Genomic DNA, 12,073 nt, shown 5'->3' with positions numbered 1-12,073 from the left:
CCATTCTGAAACTACTCAAGTCATCTTGCTAGCCTCCAGTTTGGCAAAGGACATAACACCAGGCTGAACCTAAAGCACTTGTCAAAACCCCAGTGATTTCTGTGGCTATACATGACCTCTGCTGAAACAGGTTCTGAAAAACTGAAATACCACTATTGCATTGGACTACATCATATGTTTCTATGCAATACATGCAAGCTACAAATGGGAGGAAAATATTTTTCTTGAGTAACTAATTTAGATGGTTAGTTCTTCACCCCATTCAAGTAGCTGAAATAATAAATGTTGTATATAGACAAGGCTGTCAAGCCAGCATTTTAGAGCAAGAAAGTATTTTTATTTGGGATATGTATGAAGATTCAGAGTAACAAAGAAATGTTGTTCTTTAACAATGAAACAAAAGCTATCGTGCTTATTCCTCATGATACAAAACTACCACGTGAGGAATGTTTACAGACAGTTGATGCACGAGAGCACATCTTACAGAAATGACGGAGATTCATATCCTTCTTGTTGGTAAGAAACATATCAGAGAAACTGCCATTTTTGGGGAAGGTTTTGTTATACAGGAGTAACCCTGAAGGAATCACAGTAAGATCTATAGGAAGATCAAGAATGTCAGTGTTATGCAGAAATATGCTTTTTTACAATTTATTTTCACTCTGAGTTGGAACAAAACAACCTTTTTCAAAATATCTGAAAAATACTATTTATTTTCAATCATTTTGATTTCCACTTTTCTAAAACTTTATGATATATTAAAACTTAGACATGCAAAATGAAGAAATAGAAACTTGTATTCTGAGAAGGGTAAAAGCAACTTCTTTTGACTAAATCAAAATAATTAGCTTTGCTGTTTATAAATTGTTTGCAGAAGCAAGAATGTGCCTGAAAAATTGGCAACCTCCAACATGAAAATATTGTGCCAGAAAGTTGCCCATTAGCTTTAATTATAATAACTACATGGAGTATTATGTGGGGAGTGGCACCATAGTAACTTGAAAAATGCTGTCAGCTTAGTCTGGCAAGGTATTTACAGATATTCATGTTTTATGTCTTTGTTTTGAGATTAAAAGATTAGCTGGGTATAAAATCCTTTCCTTTTACAATGCTTCTAAATGTGTCCTTTACAGACATTAATAATGGGAACCCATATAATGTTTCTGTAAAAATTAAATTCAAGTCCAGTTCTTTGAAAGAAATGCAAACCAGAATATTGCAACTGCAAGGAAACTTTCAGAAACAACTCTCCTTTCCCCACCCAACATTTCTGCCTTTCATGTGTTTATAGCTGAAATTCCTAATTCCACTTCCTACGTTAGAGGCAGCCCCTACACTCCCTGTAGATAACAAACAGGCTTGTTTAGGTGGAGATTTAAGAGACCCTGTGTTCCTCCCTGAAAAAATGCCTGGGTCTTTCCGCTGACTCAACAGGAAGATTGGGAAGTTCTCAACTTGGATATTTAAACTGAAGTTGAAGTTTCTGAGCACACCTCTGATCTTTTTGTTATAACTGACTTCTGGTGATGGACAACATTCAGATATCTATAACACACTGTTTTAAATGCATTATTAGGTTTTAGCAGTTTTGAAAATGCATGATCTGCCTGTTTGCTGGTAGAAAGAAGATAACCATGAGTGACTCAATTCATTTTTTTCAAAGATATTCTAAAATATAATTATGGGTTATGCATCTGCTCTGAATAGTCTCTGAATATTTAAATAGTGAGAAAATTTGATGGCAGACTGAAACGCTTACAGAACTTGCCATAGGAAGAGTTCATCAGAGGAATGAGGCTCTGACAAATGACATCCTGTCCTCTACGTATTACATGTACTTCTTTTCTACAAAATCTGAGACATGCATTTTCTTGTTTTTCTTGGTGTAGAGTGGAATGGAAAAGTTGTATCCATTATAATGGAGAATATAAAGGCTATTCGACTAGACAGGCAGAAGTGATACATAAAGGCATGACGGTGGAGAGACTGAGAAAAGCTATGATACTGATAATACCATTTTGCAATTTCTTTTACCAGTTGGAGATTGCTTTCAGTCTCAGAAAATTCCCAGAAATTAGGCAAACCCAACAGACAGTACTGCCTTTCCTAACACTGCCTAACAAAACCATTGCACACCCAGCACTATCCTTTAGCACAATTATCCACACTTTTACAGCACCACTTGGACAAATTAATGATTACCTTTGATTATAGTACCCCTGAAGACCACTCAGAAGCTTCTGCAAGATATGGCTTCCCACTTGTCCAGTGTTGAGACCAGCATCCTACTAATTTTCAAGAGCAATTCAAGGTGTCGATTTTAATAATCAAATAGAAAATGCTTTATATAATCCATTCCTAAATGACTATTTTTTTCTTCCATGGTCTGTAATGTCCATAAATTTGTAAAATGCTTTGAAATCTTTTAATATGACTGGTGCTAGCAAAAACCAAGTTAGCGTTACATTATTGTCATCTGTTTAATGGAGAAAAGTGTAAAAGTGATTTTCTAAATATCTGAGCAATCAGGCAACAGTTAAAACCATCTTATCATTGTTCATACTTACTCATGAAAGATACATACCTGAAAACGCAAAGAATTATACTTCCTGTTGTAAGAGCAATCAGAGAGAGGCTGTGTCCAAGTGTATAAATTGCCTTCACCCTTACATAGAAGTTGTCCTGCACAGAAAAATACATATGCAGAAACCACTTACTGATATGTAAAATAGACTGTGAAAGGATATATTTTTCCATTTAATAGCTCTGAAGGCTAAATGAATAGCATTGTTTTCACTCTTTGCTGTACAGTACGTGATGAGAATGTTTATGTTTCTATTCCAATGTATTTTTGCAATGCAACATCTCAAGCCAATTGACCTCAGCAGAAAATTCAGCCTCAAGAACTCAAAACTTAGACACACAAGCTGGTACAATTTCAGCTGATTATTCCATGTCAATGAGGTCAAAGAAAATATTGGATTCATCAACTTCCATAAACACAATCAAACTGGGAAGAATGAGCCACGGTTTGAAAAGATGGATTATCTCTGAAAGAGAGAATCTCTCTCAGTCCTTCTGCTCCAGAGTACTTCATAATGCATTTATACATTAATTTATTTTTAAAGACGTGTTTAAGTCTCATTAATTTCCTAATCTAAATGTTCAAATACTTTATTAAATTGTGACCCAAACAACCCTTTCTCTCTTTAGTAAAGTTATTCACTAAAACTTGGAAAGAAAATTTTTCAACAGAGGAAAAGCAGACTGAAGTGCAGAGTCTGCCGATTAACAGCAGCTATCTGTAAATTTACCAGCTACATATTACATTAAATCCTATTCTGAATGACAACATCAAGAAAAATAATGCTAAATACTCTCAGAATTAAGCTGCTGCTTCATTTATGCCTACAACAGTCATTAGACTGACATTATTTTCCACTGAAGCTAGATAAAATACTAAAATTGTAAAGTTTTTTATTATGTTATGAAATTAAAGTTTTTAATAGCAGTGTAGAACGTATAACAGACAGAATTTCAATATTTAGTGCACATGGTTATATCACTCACTTTCTTGAAAAATGTTTGTAAAAAGTAGCAAGTAAGCAATGCTTTTAAATAAACTAAGATAGCAAAAGGAAAAGCAAATCACTTAATATATTTATTTTTATAGCATTTAAAAGGCCAAGAGGTAACTTCAGCAATTCCAATTCATGATGAAATTAGCTGGACATTCTCTTCGCAAATATTATACAGATATGGAAAAGACTAAATGAAATGTTAAATGAAATGAAGAATCTTGAAACTGCACTATTGTAGATATGGTTAAAGGGGAAAAATAAGGGAAACATAACTGCCATATACGTTAAGTGTATTCATAGCAACTATCACGCTTGTTAGGAGCTAAACGTCGTATACAAGGTGTCACAGGAAACAGAAATCTCTTTTTTTAATTAGAGAAGTAAGCTGTGATGGCCTTTTTGACAACAGTCCTGACATTTTAATGTTTTGCTTGCTTTACATAATACTCATTTACTGCAGAGATAAGGAAGGAAAATTAAGGACTTAATGAAGTTTCCAGTGACACTAGAATGACCGTAAGAAAGTTCCTCAGTTAAAAACTTGAATAAATATTCCTTTTTTATTTTTTAATTGGTGTCCCTGGGTGGTTAAAATGGCAAAACCTAAAATATTACTTTATTGCTCTCTATAGAGTCTGCTGTGAATTTGCAGAGCCCTGCTGCATTCCTAGAGCCTCTCTGTGGGCATAAATCGTAGGCTCTATTTCACCTAGCGCTGTCTACACTGCAAATATAAACATCTAAGGCAATGGTCTAAGGTGTCTTCATAGGACCTTCTAGGAAGCACTTCTTGTATCAATGTAAGCAGTCAACATGGCCTTCACTGGATGTATTTCTACAGTCAATGAAGAAGCCCCACAGCAACTAATTCAAGTGTAGCTACCTAGAGCATACAAATGCTTGAACTTAGATGGATGCCCCAAAAAGATCCTGGTTTTCCATGTGAATCTTGTGTTTGCCAAATAGAACTCTAAGTAGTCCAATTTTTATTGAACAATGTTTCCAAAATTGTTTTCAGATACAATTTGCACCAGGACTTCTGATGTAAATTGTATCCCAGTCCTTTCATAGTGCCTAGCAGAAACGACTTCTTCCCTCCTATTCAGGTTTCTCATTGTGCTAGAAAATCTTAAAGCAGCTGTAAGGTCCCATTCTGCTGCTGGGCAGCCAAATTGTGCGATGAGTTGGTTATAAGATCTGTTCCAAAGACAGTCTTAGGTTTGCCTAAGGAGCAGAAATAACTCTGAGACAAGCAGCATGTGAGTTTGATGCATGCAAACTCATGCATTTCCTATTAAACAGACGACTAAACTGACCCAATTGTATACTTTTCTTTAAGTACCATGGTCTCTATACTCCAGACTTAAGATTAGTTCCCTCTGGCTAAACATTAAACTTCCTCCTGTCGCCTCCTTGCTTCATTCAAAAACTCTCTTGTGCTGATGTTCTCACTGCTGACATTTCGGTTAGGCCTTTGTACTGGTTTTGGCTGGGATAGAGTTGATTTTCTTCATAGTAGCTTGTAGGATTTGTGACCTAAACAGTGTTGATAACACAGAGATGTCTTAGCTATTGCTGAGGTGCACAAGAAATTCAGAGGGGATGCAGCTGGGACAGCTGACCCCAGCTGACCAAAGGGATATCCCACACCATATGACACCGTGCTCAGCAATAAAAGCTGGGGGAAGAAGGAGGAAGGAGAATGTTTGGAGTTACAGCATTTGCCTTCCCGAGTCACTGTTTGACATGATGGAGCCCTGCTTTCCTGGAGATGACTGAACCCCTGCCTGCTGGGAAGTAGCGACTGAATTCCTTGTTTTGCTTTGCTTGCACACACAGCTTTGGCTGTACCTGTTAAACTGTCTTTATCTGAACCCACAAGTTTTCTCACTGTGTGGGAGTGAGTGAGCAGCTGTGTGGGGCTGAGCTGCTGGCTGGGGTTAGCTCACAACAGCCTTGAACCCCTTTTCCTGCAGAACTTGGAAAGAGCTCTGCACACATATGATACGCAGTAATTATTAGGAAGCTGACAGAACTAGAAACATTGTTATTTCAATGCAAGGATCCTTAAAGATATTTGAATTAATAAAATACATTTAGCTTACAATAAAGATATTAGCAATTTTGATTGCATAATTCTACTGCTAGTGGCAACTTATTCCATGTTTACACGAAGCATCAGAGTCCAGCAACTATAAGAACTAATTTCAACTTGCACGTTTCTTGTCAATGGTAGAAAGTAGCTATTCTTGAACATGTTTGACATTTTTTGAGAATTCATTACTCAAGTCCTTGGCCTCTACCTGACACTGAATAGAACATCAGTTTCTTAAAAATGAGTCATAGCATCCTTTACTATTAATTCATCCAAAGGGTTTCTGTATCTACTGCAGAGAGTGGATTTCAGAGAGTGCACTATGGCAGCATGTCTTTATTGTTCTGAGTGACTAATCCAGGCTGTACAACATACACAAACATACCACACGTCTTACTATCGCGTATAATGAGTCAGTTAAGCTGTATCAGCACCTTTACATTTAATGTCTTACATGTCTTAAATCACAGTCCGTCAAAAGTGTGCACTCTGCTCATCAGTACAGAATATCTCAACTCACTGATATGCATTCTCTCCTTTCAAATACATAAAGGAAAACCAAATAGAGAATAACATCATTCTAGTGATAATATACCTAAGCAATAGAACCCCATTATCAAATTGCCTTTTTTTTTGCTGGCTTGACTAAATAAAGCGAAGATACAAACTGACTACACTGCTATGAACATGCTAGATTTAGCACCAGTTGCTTTCAGATCAGTACATGAGACAAGAACAGCTTTGCTGGCTATCATGGATGATAATTTATTACCAAGTAAGAAAGGATAGAGATCTGTTCTCATCTGCCAAGATCCCACTTACAACATTTTACATTACCAAAAGGTTTGCCAAACTTTTCTGAATTTCATAGCAACAGACATACTAGCTCCTCTGTTACACAGCCAGAGATACTGACTGCAGAATCAAGACCTGAAAAAACGCAGTCAGGAGTGACATTCAGTTCACCCTTAAGTGGACACCACTGTTTGGTCATGAAGTTCCACTGACACAATGAACAAACTGTACCTACTTGCCTAAATGTAGGCATCTAGTACTACTTGAGATGCCCTCGGATATCCAAGACACCTGCGTGGCAGATGTGACAAAGGACCTCTTCGCTGGAATGGCAGCAACGAGTCCAATGGCACTAGATACCTGTGTTCAGGCAATCACATCGAGCCCTGTTTCCACACACTAGTAATTAGACACCTACATCTCAAGTAAATATCTAACTTCAGGAATTTTGATTTGCAAGTTAAACTTCAGCCTTCCAGGTTTTAAAATATGTGGTAAGTGTGTGAATGTAAACAACTGGAAAGAATTCGATGTGGTTGTTTGTGTTGGCACAGGCATGACTGAGAGACCATGACTGAGAAATCCATTCCAGCACCTGCCAGAGCTGTTCTGAATGCAGCCAAGTCAGTGCCCACCCAACAAGAAAATCTGATGCATAAGGTGAAAGGTTTCACATTCAGCTTCTACTCTGAATGGGTAAGAACAAAACTCTTGTATTCTGAACACTTCTTCTGGTTCAATTATTTGCAACAGGTTCACTGCTTTATAAAACAGTCACCACCTGTGTTACCATATAATTCTCTCATCTATGTATTGTATGTAACATCATACGTATGATGTTAATAACCCTTCAAAAGGCCCAAGCATACCAGATCTAAACAGAGATCGTATATTCCCCTTAATTTTTTGCCTTGGAAGATTTTGTTTAGGAAATACGCAAATTTTTCTGTGCCAAGTATATCAAATTTATATCTATGTTTAGTCAGCATTGCCTTTGCTCATTTTTCCATATTTTTGCTCATCTTCATTTCAGGATGAATTGCACTGCTCCTACATTCTTTTCCTCCCCTCATTCCTGCCCTAGACACAGCACCCATTATACTTGCATAAATTGAGAACATAGAATCAACTGATTTACAGACTCTAATGATCCACGGTTACTATAGTCTTTAGATGGCATGTATTAAGATGTATTAAGGAATGATTGTGGACCATAAGTCATTATTGGAAAATTGCAATCAGACCAATGTTCCCATGGGAAAGCCTTGATTCTGCTTATATGCTCTGCATTGCTTCATGTCAAGAATAATTTGAACTCAGTATATCTTTTACTTCCCCTTTTCTTGGAATCCATGACACTGAGTAACACCACTGAAATTTATCTGGTTTATGTAATTCAACTGAGTATTTTTTTCCATTTTTGTGGAATAATTTTATTTGAGATCTCCATAAAGTTGATTTTAGGATAAGCAACTTTGCCTTCCTGTAAATGTTTTCCATGCCCAGGAATGCAGAGCTCCTGTTTACTTCTACAAAATAAGGGAGAATAAAGTGCAGAACAGAGGCCATCTGAGCTACATATCAAAATTCTCTTTATAATCAATGAATAGAAGCCGTGAATGAAAAAAAAAAAAAAACAACAAAACAGTAGTACTTGGTACAGAGAAATTACAGGGAAGTGAGGGAGGAGATATTTTTGAAGGGTAATCCACTAAAAGGTCAGGTGTCAGAAGCTACTATTAAGCTATGCTTTAAATACTGTTTTCCCACAGAAACACATAAAAATTGTGGATTTTAATCTTGTGTTGCACCATTCTCACAATAGATAGGGGCTTTAATAAGTATATACAGCTATGTATGCACACAGATGATATAGATTTTATGTCAGTTAGACATTATGGTAATTCAAATAAATCTAATTTAAATAAAATTAAATACAGTGTTTGTCAATTGACCTTACTTCAAAACCACATGGTTAAACTGTTTAAAGTTTTTGGGTAGCTGGAGTTTGAGCCTGAGCCTTTTAAATTAATTTCTTCTGTTGTAATTTACATTTGTTTGAAGCAAGACACTGGTCAAAAGGAGTTGTCATCCTCACCAGATCTAAAATGAGCGCAGAGCACGTAGTGAGTACAGCTCCAATTCTAGCTGCTGTAAACTGCAGATGTTATTTTTGTTCAAAGTATCCTGTGCTTTTCTCTTAAAGCATATCTCTCAGAAGACAGTACTGCAGAATGATTTTATAGTATGTTAAAGAAAACCAAGATGTTAATTCCAAATTTGTTTTTAATAGCATCCCTATGGTGCATTTGTTTGAAGAAGAGTTTAAATAAAAACATTAAAAGTCTTTCTCTAACACATTTTTGTCTTACAATCAATGTCTTAGAGCTATGTCTCCTCTTAATACCTCACCATATAACTTGCCTTTCTGACTTGTAGCCTCTATTTCCTGCGATGTCAATCTAAACTCAGACAGGTAGAGGGAAAAAGAACAATATAATTGAAAGGTATTTTTTGCCTGATGGACTCCTTCCCTTATGAATAAAATACTCTGCTGTTTTTACCAATAGAGTATACTGCATAAAGTTCTTGACTGACCTGTTGGTAATAATGCCCCCACAATGTCCTGGAGAGTTGATATTTAATTCATAACCCCTCGGTGTTCATGGTTAAGTGGACAAATTGTTTCTTTTGGGTCTGCTCTTGACTGGCCTGGCTAGGCTATGATCTGCCATCATGCTGTCAAGTTAACCAACTTTGGAGGCTGTCAGTTTGCAAAGGCATCAAATAAACACACAAAAGGAATAACACAGGGAGAAAAAAATGAAGGATGATATTTGTAAAAAATTGTTCATAAACATTCAAAGAGGAGGAAAGCAACTTAAAAGGATTTGCAGGCAGTCTTAGAATTCAACACCAATTTATCTTACAGCATTTCTGAGATTATTTTTATGTGGAAGGAGTAAATTTCCAAAGTCAGTAGTAAAAGCATCGGCTAAAGGGTATGGTGAATGGTCCAGAAATCCTGTGAAGGCAATAAAGGATTCTCACTAGAGACACCCTTTACTCCAGTTCTCTCATGTTTCAGCTATTATCAACCTGCAACTGAGATGATCTCAGTCCTTAGAAAGCATCTAATGGCTAACTCTATAGCACTGGCAAGAAATACAGGAGCCATTATATTTTCATTCTCCCAAGATTCATGCCATCTGTATATAGCCCTGTGTCACCTCTTGAAGCAGATGAAACTATACCAGCTGTATTTGCTATGTTCATAGAATTGAAAGCTGAAAGGTCCTTCACCATGTCAATTTTTGAAGGTATTGTAAAACCCCATTATTCAAGTTGGGAGGTGAACTACTGTCCAATAACTCCAACTGTGGATGTAGATGCATAAATTGCATTCAACTGCATAAACTTACAAAAATTGTTGCCATCTATAAACAAACTTGCATGGCAGGTGTTGATTTTACAGAATTGAAAATACTAATTTAAATATTTTTTCAGCCATTAGACTGTATAATAACAGAGTGTTTCGTACTTTGGCATAAAGAAAGTAGTTGTGGTTCAAACAGCATTGGGTCAATTGAAACATGCCCAACAAAAGAGTTCAACTTGTTTTATTTTTTTATCATTCTGTACCATCTTGAAAAATCTGTCTAGATTTGATTTCAGAAAAACTCCATTGGCTGTATCTTTTGAAATTGGACCTGTCTTACTTGTATCTGATTTCAGAATTCTTAAATGAAGGAAAAAAAAAGGTGAAACCCTGCATGAACTTTCTAACAAAGCATCAGTTGTCCAGCCACACTGATGTAACCGTGCCTCTAATTTAGCCTCCAGCTATGTACTCTGAGCGTGACAGTAACTGTCAGGCAGCCTGGATGTAAAATGACTCCCATCACTTCTACCCACTAGGGAAAAAAGGAGAGGTTGTCTTCCTCCAGAAAAAACACGTTATTTAAAATAATGTTTCTAGGCATTTTGTACAGACGCATGACCCCTACAACAAACAGTCTGACTAAGATCAAAACAAGAATCCTGGGTGCTTTTAGTCCAGCACAATGGCTGTCAGCATCAGCAGGACTGAATCTATCTGCTGGCCATTCATCTGCCAAATGGATGGACATGAAATAGCTACGTGGAGGTGTAAGTCAGGATTGAAGCCAAGCAGCCAAGAGTACTTTGGCATTACCTTCATACTGACCATGGTTGTTTTGTTCCAACTAAGTACAAGCAAATAAGGAATAATTACACAATTGAAATTATTTTATCATACGACACATTTTTAATTATTCTCTATTCTACACTTGAAATAGTGGCTAGTGAGCACGTTTCCTTCTTTCAGACCATTTTACTGGTCTAGTATTATAATGGTCAGAAATCTTAAATGTTTTAAAATTTTCTACTGATCAAAAATTAACCCTGTTTCTTAAACTACTTCAAAGTTAAGTAAACACTACTACATTTTGAATGCATTGCATCAAAAATTATAATTATTTAAATTCAGGTGTTACAATTTACAAAAACAAGCAAAAAATTTTAGATGATTAGCATGAAGCACTTTATCAGACTCAGCATCAAAGAAGATGCAATCATACTGCTACTTAAATTTCCTGTGTGAGCATAAATAAGTGTCTTAATTTGCCTGTAAGACCTCTATAACTCCTAGTCACGCAAGAAAAAAATTGGCAAATGTGTTCTGAAATTGTATGTTTATTAAATACACACACAACCCCCATAAAGACAAAGAATTAAATTCTGCATTGTGTTGTGGTAGTTGAAAACCAGGAAATTACTTTAGATTAATATTGACTTGGTTATAGCTATTAAATATGTGTCACTACTCTGTATTTTACATAGTACCACTTTCACTACTCTGTATGTTACATAGTACCATTTAGAAACAAACTTTTTATATTGTATTGCTGCAAAAGAAACAGGCAAAGCAATACCAAATCTGATAGCACATAAAAATCAATGTCTTTTATGTAAGATATCTTATATCTTATTTCTTATTTACTATTCTGTATGAACCATAATTAGCCAGTTCTCAATTAAACTTTAGCTTTAACCTCTGAACTTAATAAAAAAAAAAAATTGCAAGATTGGCAGGGGTAAATGAGTACAATGAAGATATGGATTGACCAACACAGAATTTAAAACTAAATTATATTTTTAAAAGATTTTAACGCAGAAGAAACATCAAAACCCATTTAGATTTTGTAACTGTATTCAAAGCATAAACTGATTCGAGTCCTGCGTATGAAATTGAAATGCCAATATGAAATTGAAATGACATGAAATGTTCTGCGTGCCTAACAAAAACAGTACTTTTGCAACGGTAGTAAGAACAAATAAGGTCTCTGCAAAATATTCACATGATTATCTGAGTAATACTGATTCCAAAACTTGAAATCCAACTGAAATCCAACAATTTACTTCTCAAGTTTTGAGGAAAATATTCAAATTACAGTCACTAAACTAAACTCAATAGTGGCTAGGCACAGCAAAAATCAGTGGCTTATGATTCTCAGAACAATTTTATGGAAATGTTTACAGAATCTGTAGCTGTCTTCCAGACTATAAAGACCCAATCATC

The 12,073-nt window shown here is 35.9% G+C and overlaps 1 protein-coding gene across 1 annotated transcript in view; it reads right to left on the bottom strand.

The window, feature by feature from the left end:
- VIPR2 (vasoactive intestinal peptide receptor 2) overlaps positions 1 to 12,073 on the bottom strand; it is a 227,810-nt gene that overhangs the window by 17,488 nt on the left and 198,249 nt on the right. Inside the window, exon 8 of the mRNA XM_009648605.2 lies at positions 2,585 to 2,682. Coding sequence (XP_009646900.2) covers positions 2,585 to 2,682 — 98 coding nt within the window. The remainder of the gene's footprint in view (positions 1 to 2,584; positions 2,683 to 12,073) is intronic.

Source organism: Egretta garzetta, unplaced genomic scaffold (assembly GCF_000687185.1).
Source record: "Egretta garzetta isolate BGI_Z169 unplaced genomic scaffold, ASM68718v1 scaffold181, whole genome shotgun sequence".
Taxonomy (NCBI): domain Eukaryota; kingdom Metazoa; phylum Chordata; class Aves; order Pelecaniformes; family Ardeidae; genus Egretta; species Egretta garzetta.
Note: the sequence above shows the minus strand (reverse complement) of the source record. Positions and strands in the feature narration are given on the sequence as shown.